We start from the raw sequence: 16,418 nt of genomic DNA on the forward strand, positions 1-16,418 counted from the left end.
CAAATGACCTCTGTATTCAGCCACAATCAAGTGGACAAAGCCACATTTTACTAAATCTTGATGCTGAAATTCTAGGTGGTGCAAACCCTAAAGTCTTTCTTCCATAAAGGAATAATTAAGTCTGTAAGTAAATTCAGTTTGGCCACCACAGAGTGCAGGAAAGACATATTCTGTTACTGTTATCTGAATAGCATTAATGCAAAAAGCAGTAATTTACCTGTGACAGAATGCAGGAGAAATGCATTTTTGTTACTGTTAGTTTAAACCAGAAATACACCAGGCTACGTAAAATGGGAACGTTCACTAAGCAGATTTATCCTCTCTGAGGATCTAGGTCTTCTAAGGCAAATACTAGTCTATGGAATGGAAAGTTCAGCACAACGTGGAAGACCAGTAGACATGGTAAGACATTGTGGAAAGAAAAATGAGTTCATGCAGGGCTCTCAAGCAGGGAAGGATATCAGTTACACAGAAAGGCTTCATGATTGAAATTCTGAAGGAAAAATTATGCCAAGGCAGTAGTATTCTTCCAGCTCAGGTAGACCTGAGCTAGTAGTATAAGCTGGTTTTAAAATACCTAGCTCAAATATAACTGTGCTAAGAGGTTTCAATGACCTAATGGTAAAATCTCACCTAAAACTGATTACTCTTTCTTCTGCTAGACTTATTATCATCATTGAGATCATGATTGTTTTATCATTAGTCTCCCATACATACTGAAATTAGTATGCAGCAAACAGCTACTCCTCAGACCTGTGGGACCTGAAGGTCAGGTCATTTTGCAGAAGTGGCTGTCCTGTTGACTACCTGCCCTCATCTTCATTACAACAGGTGTTGGTTCCTAGTCTGTGCAGGACAGCCCATCCCTGAACACATGCCACTTAAGAAGTGACTACTCAGGTGGAGCCACCATTGAACTTCATCGAACCATGAATAAGCGTCTAGAAGTACTTGAATTCACTAGCTTATTGAGAACTTGCTTCTGTCAGGCTGAGCTGAAGACAGATGAGTGGCTGCTCATCTACTGGTGAAAAAGTCACTTCTCATAGCTGAGGATATGATAAGGAGTATACATGGAGCTAGACAAGAAATCTTCAGTGAAAATCTCCCAGATGAGCATTTCTACCCTAAGCTTTTAAGGTGACATTCATCCCAGTGCAAAGAGACAAAAGAAAAGACTGCAAATCACTTAGTCCCCAGATGAGTACAACAAGAAGAGCTAATGTCAGGCTTAATGAATATCCCTGAAAGATCAATGCAGAACATTCAGATGGAGTCCTTAAAAATATTAATAATAATGATCCATGGAAAAGAGGAAATGAAAGGTCAGAATTCTAAATAATGTCATCAAGGAAAGAGATCAAGAGTAGCAGAGAGAAGCTGTTCAGTGATTACACATGTTGTCAGAGCCATTATCTGACATGTTCTTGAAAGGGCAATTGTGATAGAGCTGTAAAATGGATTAAATTCATGTTGTTCTGTTAAATTATTCCCCTCTCCTCCATCTTATTTTTCAAAAATTAAACACTGTAGTCTATGTGGACTGTTAGACCTGTTCCTGATATCTGAAACCAGAGGTTATGCCAGAGAAGTAGAAAGAGATGAAAGGTGTACTCTGAAAGGGTAGATACACATAAATAGTGGAAATTTTCCATTTGTAGTGATGGTTTGCATAACTACAAACATAATTGTAATATAACTGTAACACAACTGCAAAGGAAGCTGGGAGTCCTGTGACTGGCTCTTGTACTTTTGTACAAGATGCAGCATGGTTTTCTGGCTACGGGTTTCTCTGAAGAACCTAAACCAGCTTCATCTATCTATCTGCCCAAATTGAGATCTAAACACACTTATCCCAAGAGCAAACACTTCAGAGAATATATAGGCAACTATAGCTAAGTGCCCGGGAAACTTGGTTAGTTCTCCAAAAATAACAGTTTGCTTATAAGTCTTTAAGGAGCTGAACAATGACTCTTTGTCTGTTCTGCTTTTCTAAAGCCAGAGCTAAAGATACTGCCAGAATGCTTTATAAGAAGATAATGTCATAAATTTAGATGCAGAAGGAGAAGAATATGTAATGGCCTGATAAACTTCAGTGCCTATGCAAACTCAGATCTGAAAAGTAATGAAACTATATTGTCATCTGTTACTTAAATGGTCTAGATCCTACCCTGGAATAAAAATTTAGGAAACATTGCTAATACTGTTTTAACTTAATTACAGTTTGAAACCTGTATTAATCAAATATACTGCCTTGGCTGTTAGATATGGCTCAAGTGAATTTTCCCCAAGTGTGAACTTAATGTATACTTTTTCTCTGCTTTATATAACAATTGCACTGGTGTCTTGATTATGTCAGAAGCCTTTTCATAGTGTTAGTTGTTGCGGAACTGCAAGGAGCAATTTGAAGCCTGTTCTATTATTATCTTTATCTTCTGCCTCAGTTTGTATGCTCATTCTATGCAGAAGTCCTCACAGTGCTTGCAATACTGAGTGATGAGATGAGAAAGTATATTGCTTGGATGCACATGAAAAAAAGCTGAGTTTTAGTCACAATTTAATACTGGAAGACCACTTAATTTTCAGGAGACTGCTGCCACTCCGTGACACCCAAAAAAGAGAAACAACAGTATCTGGAGAAGCCTGTTAAGGGATGTTTTACTCATTTAATCAGCAGTAGATTCAAATGCCTTATACTCAGCTCATAAGGAAGGACTTTCAGTATGTCCATTCTTCTGGAAACTTTTTGCAATTTATAAGGAAATATTTTTAAAGTTTAATAAGATTTGAATTTTTAATGTGTTTTTGTAGAACTATAGCTAAATGACATAAGATGCCAGAATAACTTACTTAAGCAGAATATTGTTTATTTTCTGTGTGCAAATTAGAAATAATATGTCAAGAATTGCTAAGCTGTGATCAAAATTTTCGAGGCATTTCAGTCCAGAATACAGTTCCAGAAACATGTCCCAACAGACAGGAAGTTTTGCTAACAAAGATCCAATCAGAGGATTGTTTATTTATTATTATTATTATTATTATTATTATTATTATTATTATTATTATTATTATTATTATTATTATTATGTATCAGCATAGCTCGCCTAGCAGATTGCTACAGACCTTTCTTATAAACTCAGTGCTTCTTTTGGTATAAACTACATCTGTTCAATGGGGATTTACCAGGAAAATGTGATCTGCAGTGTAGACTCAGAAAAGAGAATCACTTCCTCTTCTTCTCATAGTTGCTATTGTTCTTTCTACTGATCCTCTGTCACTCTTTGTCTAATGACTTAGAAAATTTAATCAATTGCAATTATTAAAACATGCTGTGTGTGATTCATGCAGAACTTTAATTACAGAACAAAGTCTCAGACAAATGAAAATCTGAGATTCTAGAAGCAGAATAAACCAAAGCACTTTCCTTTGCTGTATTTTTCCCCAATGGTACTTACATCATACTTACAGATAATATCAAGGGACTGATTCTCTCCCTCTACTCCACTCTTGTAAGACCTTACACTGTGGTCACCTTGTGTTCAGGTTTGGGCACTCCAAGTATAAGGACTTCAACATCTTTTGAGAAAGTCCAGAGGAGGATCACAAGGATGATTAGAGGGCTGGAGCACCTCTCTTACGAAGACAGGCTGAGGGAGTTAGGTTTGTTCAGCCTGGAGAAGGCTCTGGAGAAGGCTCACCTTACAGTGGTCTTCCAGTACCTAAAGGGGGCCTGCAGGAAAGCTGGGGAGGGAGTCTGAATCAGGGGATGTAGTGATAGGACAAAGTGGAATGACTTTAAACTAAATGAGGGGTGATTTATATTAGATGTTAGGAGGAAATTCATCACTCAGAGGGTGGTGAGGCACTGGAATAGGTTGCCCAGAGAAGCTATGGATGCCCCATCCCTGGAGGTGTTCAAGGCCAGGCTGGATGGGGCTTGGAGAAGCCTGGTCTGGTGGGAGGTGTCCCTGCCCATTGCAGGGAGTTGGAACTAGATGATTTTTAAGGTCCATTCCAACCCAAACCATTCTGGGATTCTGTATATATAAAACACTAAAAATCTCAGGCTTGTTATTGTGTATATTTTATTAAAAGAGCTGGCAGAGTTCAGATTTGCATGTTACCACCATCTGAATGCATGGCTTGAACAAATAGCTAGTTATTGTCAATGAAATACTCTGGGTAGCAACTCTGGACATGCAAATTATATATTCAAGACCTATGAAATAACCTGTCTTGTATGCAATTTTAACACTGTCACACAGTGAAAGAAGGGGTGCTATAAAGTGACTCACCTCTTTCCTAGGGTGTTTTGTATGCTGGTGAATATTTAGACATAAAATAAATTCCATATGAGAGACTTTGAAAGACCAGTGTTTCCTAATTAAAATCAATGTGATGACAATCAGACAGCTATGTTCTCATGATTTTATTTTCTAAGAACAATGCATGTCAAATAATTGTGTCCTTGTATTCTACAACTTTTTTTTTTTCCATACTATTATTAACATGCTGATGCAGGCCAAAATGAGGAAGCCATCAGTTTGACTGACAGAAACTGCAAGCTCAACAATTCAGATCTGTGCCATGCTTAGTATGTGTTTATTTGTTCTTTGAATTTTGAAAGCATAATTATATTATTGAGTAGGTTAGAGAACTCAAGCATGCACTATTTATTTCACAGTAATTTCATTGAAGTGGAGAACCTACTATACTTTATTTAAGCATCAAACCTTTTCACAGTGAAATGTGATACAGCCAACTTTCACAGTCTAGATGGCAGTTGTTGCTCCACAATAGTGTTTCCTTTTGTCTGCCTCTGCCCTGGCTACAGGCCATCACAAATTCCATTATTCAGCCCTGCCTATGTGTTCAGTGTTATTGCCCACATTTTATTTATCATGTTAACAAAATCTTTACTAAGATTGGCCTCTTTTTCTGTTGTGGGTAGCAGAAGCTTTAAAAGGATGTATGACCCCCTAAACAGCACAGATGAACCAGAATATGTCTTCTGGATGGGCTGTTTGAAGAACGAAGACAGTTGGTTCACACCTCACCTGACAGGAGGAATAAATGAATCTTATTCCACTAATAAATACAACTCAAAAGAAAAATGGCAGAAGCAGCACTGGAAGGGAGAAATACAAATTTTTCTGAAACACTTCAAAATATGAAAGGTGTTACCTGTTCTGTACTATTTTTAGCTGAAGAGGGACAAATACAGCACATAAGTACATGATGCTAAATATGAACCCTCATGAGTAATTTTGGTTTGTGCTTAGAGAGCCAACTTTGTGTTTATTAACCCACATCTGAAACAGGCTTACTGCTATTTTTCTCACAGACACAATGAGGTGGCATTTCCATCTCTAGAACTGTTATCACTGCTGTGGCCAATCGCTTCCCTTATACTAATCACACCTGCAGTCTGCCCAGCTGCATGTCATTCTGGTTGGGTATCACAGCAATTTTATCAGACCTAGTGTGTCCTTGGAAGTACACGAAACATCACCAAATGGATTTAACAGCATCATTTCTGAGAAATGAAAGCAAATGTTTTTAAGAATGAGCTTAAACTGAGCTTTAAAACAGAAAATAATTTCAGTATTTCTAATGAAAACCTGGATTTACTTGGGACTCCTAACCAAAGCAATAATGTATTTTTATCCAAGTAAAATGTTATAATAGTTTTCTCATCACTTTAACACTTTGCACACCATCTCAAGGTTGTCTACATGTATATTACCTTGAATATGAATAAGCAAACTTTGTAATAAAAACATTATGTTCTCTGATAAATCTATTTGTTTTCATAATATTGGTTCTGTAAATGAGGATGACCAGCAATTCTGGGCAACGTGACAGGGCATCAGGCATGAGGTGCCTGAAACTCACCAAAACGAATGATAACATATTTCATAGAACCCATCTCCTGAGACTGAAATCAAAGCATTATTAATATGAAATATTCATCTACTTCCATATTTTAATGATTATGAGAAACTGGGTTTACTCTCTTCCTGCTGTGTACTTTCTAATGTATTAATCCTCTCTACCTAATTCAGAGTCAATATCTTCAGTTCTTGTAACACCTAAAATTTGTCCAAATATTGCAATTAGACAGGCCTAGTCCCCTGAAAAATACCTCTTGTTTTCTTAGTTTTGGCTTTTGACTCATAAATTAATGCATGACTAGGAAGGTACGCACATACTAAACTGACAGCTTACACACTGTATTACCCAATCATTTCTCTGCACTGGATACAGTTTTACATAATTACACTTCATGCAGAAAACTAATAGATTAATGTTCTGCACACTGATAGGACCTTTATATTCTTCACTTGATAACTCGCAACACTACATAATACTTTCATTTGTAACTTAAGAAATAGTAAGATGAGATATGGCTTGCCTTTCTGAAATGAACTGGCTTACCACAGACAGTAAAACAATAGGATTTTGACCATGTCTAGATGATTTTAATGTTTTCTCTCTGTGGAAAAATCAAAACGTTAAAACCAAATAATGAATGCAAGAGTCAAAACAGCTTCCATCATTCTGAGTTTATTTGACACAAACAGACCCTGACAAATACACTTGCATCAGTCTAACCAAAACATTGTTTATTTTGTTTTACAGATTTTGGCCATTGTGTCCATTCTGTTCATCGTACTGTCCACTATTGCTTTGTCTCTTAACACACTGCCAGAGCTTCAAGAAATAGATGAATTTGGGCAGCCAAATGACAACCCTCAGCTAGCACACGTTGAAGCTGTGTGTATTGCTTGGTTTACCATGGAGTACCTTTTGCGTTTTCTGTCCTCACCAAATAAGTGGAAATTCTTCAAAGGCCCATTAAATGTCATTGACTTACTGGCTATCTTGCCATACTATGTCACTATTTTCCTCACAGAGTCCAATAAAAGTGTACTGCAGTTCCAAAACGTCAGACGTGTGGTTCAGATATTTCGTATTATGAGGATCTTAAGGATTCTTAAACTTGCCAGACATTCAACAGGCCTTCAGTCTTTAGGTTTTACTCTCAGGCGGAGTTACAATGAATTGGGCTTGTTGATATTGTTTTTAGCCATGGGAATAATGATATTTTCAAGTCTTGTATTCTTTGCTGAAAAGGATGAGGATGCTACAAAATTTACCAGTATTCCTGCATCATTCTGGTGGGCAACAATTACTATGACTACTGTAGGATACGGCGACATTTATCCTAAGACTTTGTTAGGTAAAATAGTTGGAGGACTTTGCTGTATTGCTGGAGTGCTGGTCATAGCCCTGCCCATACCAATTATTGTGAACAATTTCTCAGAGTTTTACAAGGAGCAGAAAAGACAAGAGAAGGCAATTAAGAGGAGAGAAGCACTTGAGCGAGCTAAAAGAAATGGCAGCATTGTCTCCATGAACCTGAAAGATGCCTTTGCTCGCAGTATGGAAATGATAGATGTAGCAGTAGATCCAAGTAAGCCTGGAGAAGCAGCTAACCTGAAGGAGACAGTCGATGACAACCACCTCTCCCCAAGCCGGTGGAAATGGGCCAGAAGGACAATGTCTGAAACAAGCTCAAACAAGTCTTATGATAACAAATACCAAGAAGTTAGTCAACAAGACTCCCACGAGCAATTAAACAATGCTGCAGCATCCTCCAGCCCACAGCACCTCAGTGCCCAGAAATTGGAAATGCTATATAATGAAATTACTAAAACTCAGTCTCAGCCTAATCTGAATGCCGGTTACCAAGACCAGTCAGCAAAGCCACCCATGTATGAAGAAGAAATAGAGATGGAAGAAGTTACAGGCCAGAGAGATCCGTTGCCACCCGGACCTACAGACATCATAACGGACATGAGAAGCACATCCAGTATTGACAGCTTTGCCAGCTGTGCCACTGACTTCACGGAAACGGAGAGGTCTCCCCTTTCTTTGTTTCCTAGCTCTCACTTGCAAATGAGATTCCCAACTGATTCTGTTAACCCAGAAGACAACCAAAGAGTAAGGAGTTCTCAGTTTATACCATTCACAAAAGACAGAATGTTTTCTCCAACAGATATCACCTTTGACTATAATCCAATTGACAGAGCTCTTAGTGATGGCAGTGGATCCCAAGCTGTTTTGCATGGTCACTTACATTTTGACAGTGCCATGGAAAGCCCCAAAAGTTCTCTGAAAGGTAGCAATCCATTAAAATCCAGATCCCTTAAGGTTAATTTTAAAGACAATAGAGGTGGTGCTCCACAAACGCCACCTAGCACTGCAAGGCCACTGCCAGTGACGGCAGGAGTAGACTTTACCCAGGCTACCCCTCAGCACATCAGCACCATTCTCCTGGAAGAAAATTCACCCCAAGGTGAACGACCTTTACTTGGTGCTGATGCACCAGGACTTTGTCAGGGATCTTCCAAAAAATCATCCCCTCTGTTTCCCAAACAAAAAATTTTCACTTTTCCGTCAAAAGAAAGGAGAAGCTTCACCGAAATAGACACTGGAGAAGAAGAAGAGTTTATGGAGTTACACGGTATAAAACATGAGAAACAACAGGATATCAAGACAAATTGCTGTGGGGATAAACACGGTGATGGCAACCATTTAACAGAGGAGCCACAGGTCAGCTCTTCACCCAAAAGCATGAGTCACAACTGTACTCAAGACATTTACCATGCTGTGGGTGAGGTAAAGAAAGACAGTAACCAAGAAGGTCACAAAATGGAAAACCATTTATTTGCCCCAGAAATTCATTCAAGTCCAGGAGAAACTGGTTACTGTCCCACACGTGAAACTAGCATGTGACTAGTTACAAGAGCAATAAAAATACTGTTTCTTAAGCCACAGTTAGTAATGCCTATGAACTAAAACATGGAAAGCCTCAAAAAGTGCATAAAATGTTATTTTTGCATGGCATGAAGAATTGTTTAGTTTAAATACTGTTTAATTAAAAAATAAGACTGCTTTTTGTAACAAATTGAAAACAAAAAAAAAAAAAAAGGAAAAAATTGACTCAAGAACAGTGAATAAAATAAAGAGAGCTCTGTTAGGAGCCAGTGTTCTGCAACATCTGACATTTTTGATCCTTTCACTTATGATTGTAGACAGGTTTTGAACTCTTTTAACTTTTTTGTTTTCTTGGTTACAACGAATTTTAGAATTTGCACATGAAAGGATGAAATGTCAATGCATGCATTCATAATGATGTGAAACAAGGTGCTTCGAGCTTGCAAAATGCATATATATGTAAATAGTTTGGGGTTGGGGGGAAAGCTACTGTTAACAAGGATTTATGGAAAAAGAATTTCCTGGGACACAGGTACTTCCTTCACAGCGTGCTGCCTGGAGGTTTTGTACAGACTTATGTTGCAAAATTGCAACTTCTACTTAAAGCATCTCACATATCTTGCTTTCTGTTAAAAAGCTCATGATATATCTGTTAATTAAGGGACTACAGTATTTTAATTTACCTGTGCTGTAAATTGTAGTTGGTTTTTGTTGTGTTTTTTTTTTTTTTTCAATTTGCATAATTTTTGTTACTGCATTTGTCATTTTAATTAATGATCCTGTGAGGAAAAGCAAAGATTTAATGACCAGAACTTGAAGCATTTGATACTTTTATAGAATACTGCCAACATTTCATAACTAAGAAATAAAAAAAAAAATGTTCCATTTTAAAATTAATGAAATAAAAAAAAAAAAAAAAAAAAACAACATAGAATTATTTCTGTGGCAATAAATTGTGCCAAAGGCTATATAGACATATTCAAAAGTTCTCAATCATAGTATATTTGATCTTAACAGAAATATAACCCATGTTCTTTTTTTCCTTTGATTTAAAAATATTTGCTTCTACGTGATCTTTGAGAACTCTTGACAGCTCTCCTTCCCTTCTAGCTCCAAATCAGTGCCCACACTTCAGTAATGGCAGTGCTACTAAAGTCATTACGGGGTAAGGTCGTAAGAGACAAGCTTAAACTGACAGGAGGTATCACCTGACTCACCAGCTTTGCCTCAACCCATAATCCAATGGCTGTTGCAAAAGCTGAGCATAGGTTTTTCCTTACAAAGGGAAATGTCAGTAGTTCCATAGACACCTGCCAAAGCATCTGTGTTTTCCCTGATATTCTCCAGCTATGTATCCATTCTGTAAAAGATGTTGAACCAAAGCCTTCATTACAAAGTATGAACTTAACCACTGTCTGAAAAAAGCTATTAATTTTTTATCCAGCACCAGTACCTTCCTGTGCTATAATAATAATAATAAAATAACTATAGATTGCTTGAATTTCCTAAATCAAAAAATCCTAATCATAAGCAAAACTATGCAGCTACACATACATGCCCTATGAAATGTCCTTTTTTATTTTTTTTTTTTTTTGAAAACAGAATGTCTTTTTTTTTTTTTTTCTGTCCTCTGATTTCTGCTGAATTTGGATGCTTCCTCAATCAATTTCTTACAAAGCTGTAAGTTTTGTAAGAGCAGTAAGTCCAGTCTCACAGTCAGAGGGTCCAGCAGTTAAGTCTGATGAGCATGAATTCCCTCCATGGGCCTGTTGCCTGAGACTGAGCCTCTCACTTCCCTAAGCACAAAAGGGAGATAATCCAGGTCAGGAGTCTAACAATAAACATGAAAAGACTGAGACAAGAATGGGAGCCTTAAAAGCACTTTAGACTAACCAAGATGTGGTTGAAAACAACAGGCTTCTATTTCCCATAGTGGAACTTGATTACTTTTTACTCATGTGTCATTTTCTGTCATTTAAATGAGTAAAAAATAGCACCTAGTACATATAATGCAAAAGAACAAGCATTTTATTGCAACATTGCCCTCTGCTTGAGATAACTGGGCTGATGCCACAGACCTCATTCAAGCCTGCCACATGGAAAAGAGGCAAGTTTGAAAAGTTCTGAAACACGGACTCTGGTGGCTGGACCAAATAATGAGCACAGAACAGTCCCTTTGTTTAAAAAAAAATGCATACATATATATACATACATATATATATATATATATATGTAAGGGTAGATTTCCACAACAAGATAAACATCAAGGTATATCTTCAGTCATTCGAAACACTGGGAATATAATATTATTTCTTCAGAACAATGTCTGGTCATTAATTCTCAAAATTAAAAATAATAATAATAATAACAACTGGTTTTTGTCCTTAGTTGCAGTTCATTGCAACTTGTTGCTGCATTCAATTTTACCTATTTATATGGCATCCTGCTTAACATTTTGATCATATTGTCTCACTGATCCAAAACTTAGCTATCAAGTACTTTATAATCATTAATCTTTTTTTTTTTTTTTTCTTGCTAGATATTTTCAGTGACAAAAACTAAATGCCGGTCAATTTTTATATGCCTAAAGCGTTGGTTTGCATTTTCTATGTGCAGTTTTAATGAAATCACATGGGCCTGTTCTATCTGCCTTTACATCCTAGTGGACTAATGAAGACCAAATTAAGTCCAAACAGGACTTGATCCCATGCTCTGGATCCGCAGAAAAATCCCATTCAATATAATGGTGTTGTTCTGGCAAGACTGAGGTCTGTGTCCTGTTCCTACTGTGTGCTTTTTCTCTCAGCTGACCCTTACACTTTCAGAAAGTCCCCTCAGATCTGTGCCACTTTTTGGAAAGGGAGAAGTCCAGCCATAGGGAACTTTTTTGCAGGAGCAGAAATTTGAGCTCTAAGCTCTCCTGAGCTAAAACAGTACTTGATGCAAACCTGATTCTGCCCTGTGAAAATCACTAAAAATTCAATAGTGGTAAAATTAAAACCTCAATCCTTGTGCATATGAATTCCCCCTGAAAACAATGTAAGTCTGCCAGAAAAAGGGAATGACTGAAAGTAAATGAGGACAGCAAGACTCTTGAGTAAAATCAACAGGAGCTTTAACTGCATAAGCCAGATGAAAAGACCAGGCCTTTATTCACTGTCATATTTTAAATGTTTTCAGAGAAGCACAGTTATTTTGAAATTGTACAAGCAAAAGAAATGCAATTCTCTTTATTAACAGACGTGGTTTGTTTGTTTGTTTGTTTGTTTAATTTTGAAGGAAAAAAGGTCAAGCTTTTGTTAAAATTTCATTGATTCGTTATATGCTTTTGACTATGCTGAATATTATTTCCAGAATCACAGGTTTAGACATTTGCTATTTCCAGTCTTGGCCGCATACATGTGATCCACTCCTGAATACCTAGCTCATGGCTAACTCCTGATCCAAGTATTTACTTGAGTAGTTTCAAGGCTGGACCTAGCTTTTATTTTAGCACAGCATGTATAAGAAACGCAGTCCAGGATCTCTTCATTCATCATGAATTTGAATTGCTATGTAGCGAATTATGCAAAACTACCTGAGTATATTTTCTGCTGTTCTAAAATTTCAAAGCCATTTCAGACCTATTGCCCATCCACCACAGTAAGGGGAGTTCTGTAGTCAGTCTCCAAAAGTTGTGGAATTTCAAAACAGCTTAAGGAGTCTTGAGATTAGGTTCTTCCCCTGTGCACCTGAAAGGAGTCTGAATCTTTGTATTGCTGGAAAATGAAGATTGTTCAGGGAGATAGCTTTGCAATCAACCTATTTTTTATATTTTGTACTAACTGCAAAATCCTTATTCAAAGTTTTAATTAATTTTCAATGATTAAACCAAATGTACACATTTAAAGGATGCTCACAGAGTAATCAGAACAATTTTGGGGTAAACAGTCACATTAATCCAAATCCAGGGTGGGGGGAATAATATATCGCACAAACTGCAAAGTAAGTTCATGCAGGAAAGTTGTTTACAGGGGAAGCAAATAAGAATGTAACATGGTGTAGGAAGTTATTGCACTAGAGAATTTCTATAAAATACACTTTTTTAAACAAAAACACAAAAGGCCTTTTAATGCTTCATTGTATAGAATATAGGAGCTTCTGTGCTAATGCAGAAATCTAATGCACTGTGTCCTCACTTCAAAATTGGTCTCAAAATTCAACCATTAGCAATGGAAAAGAGGTGATATCTGATCCAAACACTAGAGCAACTGACTTAAAGAGCCGTTTCTTTTTAGCACAAGATTATGTAACCAAAAGTGCGTGCAGAAAACTGTATTTTTGCCTATAACACATACATAAATCAAAATGGCAATTGACTTCTTGACTCTTATACTCCTCTCTAAATGAAAAACAACTTGTTCACTTAAAACTAGATCTCTTCCCCTACACGTAGCCTGAGCTTGTTTCTGTTTCCTTAAATCTGTTTGAAACAAGTTTTGGCTTCAATTTGTTTAATTAACTACTGCAACCTCATCTCTGAGGCACAGTTTAGTACAAATACCACTTGTCTTTTTCAAGTCCCATTGCAAATGGACTAAAAATGTCCAGGGCTTTCCTAACTGTCTTCTTTTCATTCAGTTAATTTTGGGGTCATTTGGATAGAAAATGAAGATTTATATTTTGTTCATGAAAAAAAAAAAAAAATCAAAGAAAAAAAAAAGAAAAACGTATTTTTTTTGAAAGTAGTCAGCACAGATCAAGCAGGAAATGCAAATACAACAAAGGGGAAGAAAGGCAGAAAACCGTAAGTAGACAAGGCATGTTTTAATATACTATATAAACTAGAGATATAATAAAACATATATTATATAGCCCTTGGTCACACTTAATGAGGCAAAAATGTCAGTAACAAAAGATTAATTACAGTCCTAGCCCATCTTAATTTTTATCCAAGAACTAACATATCTCTACTGAGATTTTCAGTAATGTTGTTACCCACTTATCTAATATGGACATCTGATCTGTAACTGTTTTCCAAAAGACTTTCCTGAAAAAGAAGGTAGTCTGCATTCTTATCATTGTTGATCTTTTCCCTCCAAACACCAACATTCTCCTCTACTTAGGATTAGTCAGAAGATAACCCAACAAATAAGATGTGTCTTATTTATCAGAAAAATATTTTTGTAGTCAGGTGCAAATGGCCAGATAGATACTAACTCTGGGGCTCTATTGCATTTGAACTGAGGAACAAGTACTGAGTGACCTTTCTTTCTGTTATTGTTGCAGCCATACCATCACACAACTGCACAAGTTTTCTGGCTTTAAAATGCTCTGTCTCCTCTGGTATCTTCCTCATCCTGCAAGATGTTTCAATGCATTTGTTCAGTGCTTTTGCAAGAGCTTTGCAGTTTCTAACTCACTGCTACATGCTAATAAGATAGCTATCAGTACCAGTATGAAAATTTGTCTGTTGTCCAGCATAATGGTACTCAGTTTAAACTCTGTCTGAAATGTTTTCATATTGTAAAGCAGATCGAGTGTTCTGGAAGTAAAATCCTTCACAGCCACCATATCAGTTCCATCAGCAAAGAAAGGTTAGATGACTGGCAGACATATGCAAAATTGTTTGAACCATGCAATGGTTTCTTGTTCAGAAATCATACACCATGTGACATTACAGATGGAGTAACATACTTGTCCTTGTATTTCTTCCATTGCAGGGTTAAATAATATATTTTGGAAACATTGTGTAATAATATTTAAGAAGTATTACCTTTTAGTCATAATGGAGATTTCTTTCAAAACAGCAGTGGTATCATAGTCCTATATTACTACTAATTGCCATTTAATTTTCTTTTATGACACCTAACACAAGCCCATATGGATCCCATCATAGAAGAAGGAAGTAGAACATAAATATTATTGGTGTCTCTAATGAGGAGTAGGTGAAGAACATTCTATTAGCTAATATTTAATTCAAAAGATATTATTATCCTACATGATTATCCTAATTATACCCATGAACCAAACAGAATGGTGACATGTCATTACATTAGACATTGATTGTAGTCCTGCGTTTAATGCAAATCCTGAATGTAAGAGCAGTGTGGGTGATTAATTTCATTTTATTATTTTCATTAGTAATTTTTATCTCAAATATATAAATTCATTCTTAACTTCAGCAGGAGTAACAGAGTACACTTACCAAAAGAAAAATTTTGGTACATAAGACCTAAAGGCTGTGTCTTGCATTACATTATCTTAGAAATTTACTGTAACAAAATGAAGTTGAGGTACTGTTTTTTAAGTATTTTCTATTGAGGGGCTATGACTTGTGCAGCAAAAGTAATTCATTAATTAAGGGGCTGGATTCTTCAGGCATATGTATCTGCATGTTTCTAAATCTAGAATTATGTGGTTATGTTTACACTGACATTTTTGCAGAAATCAGGCTAAATCTCTTACTCAAGCAAATTTTGCTATTGTCATCCATGGTGATGTATGAAAAGAGTAATATACAGCCAAAGATTAAATTGTCCCCAGACTATTCTCCCACTTATCCTAGGTGGAAATATTCAACCAATCAGTCTGATATTCTTCAGAACACTGGAATAGTTGTGGTTTGCAATGTGGGCTGCACACTTGAATATTGCATATTTCTACAGTCAATTTACTCCAAAGTTGGTGTTATGTTTGACTAAAGCAGTACTGACAGCCCTAGTTTGACTCTCACTCCAAAATTGTTAAATCAGCAGAATGATAAAACTGACTGCAAGTAATTCTAACTTAACAGTAACTCTTTATACTGGTATGAATAAAAGTCTGTGCAAACGGCTAAGCAGTGATGGAAGATCAGAACTATTTTGTGCCCAACTACTATGCCTAGGTATCTTTCCATGTGGGTCATCAGTTGGAATTGATTTATGTTGCATGGTTAGGAGGGTTTGATGATGTGCTTAGTTGCTCTGATCTCTAGGGCATATCTTGTAAAAGGGAATGCAAGAAACAAAAAGCCTATTCTTTTTTTTATTATTATTATTATTACTTTTTTAATGATTGTAAGGTTAAGGACATATGTTCTATATTTATGTTTTGGCTCTAAGTTTTGCTCAGATAGCATCTCTCAGTGGAGATACAAATACAAAACATTTATGCCTGTTCTTGAAGTCCTTAAGCAGAAAGCCGATGGGAATTCTGCCTATATAAAACTGAAGGATGGAGCAATATATTATAGCTTTAGTCAAAAGGAACAGTTTCTAACACACATTGCAAAAAGAAAAAAAAAAAAAAAGAAAAAACACAGTTGGGGACAATCATGGGTACTTCTGCTAGGATGCAGAGTTCTGGATTTATACCTCTAAATTTTCAAAGAGTTATGCAGAGTTTTACCTATGTAACTCTCAAAAGTCACAGGAGCTGTGCTGATAAACTGAAACATGGAGGGATTAGAGTACAAAGAACCTGAGAGTTGAATACATAGCCTATTGCTTTAAGATCACTGTAAATATCAACTAAGACTATGTACTGATTCATGTTTATAAGTTATTACTGTGTTAGTTTCATAGGTACGGTAGCATGACTACTATTAGTTCTATTGATTTAATGAACTTTACTTTGTATTCCTCTGTGAATGCTCTGAATGCTGCAAACAA

General features: G+C 36.5%; 1 protein-coding gene across 1 annotated transcript in view; it reads left to right on the top strand.

Annotated features, from left to right (window-relative positions):
* The window catches only part of KCNB2 (potassium voltage-gated channel subfamily B member 2), a 199,622-nt gene extending 183,456 nt beyond the window's left edge, over positions 1–16,166 (top strand). The window contains exon 3 of the mRNA XM_068672091.1: positions 6,643–16,166. Coding sequence (XP_068528192.1) covers positions 6,643–8,802 — 2,160 coding nt within the window. The 3' untranslated portion in view covers positions 8,803–16,166. The remainder of the gene's footprint in view (positions 1–6,642) is intronic.
* Positions 16,167–16,418: the final 252 nt, after the last annotated feature.

The sequence above is a fragment of the Anas acuta genome, chromosome 2, assembly GCF_963932015.1.
Source record: "Anas acuta chromosome 2, bAnaAcu1.1, whole genome shotgun sequence".
In the NCBI taxonomy this organism is placed as follows: Eukaryota; Metazoa; Chordata; class Aves; order Anseriformes; family Anatidae; genus Anas; species Anas acuta.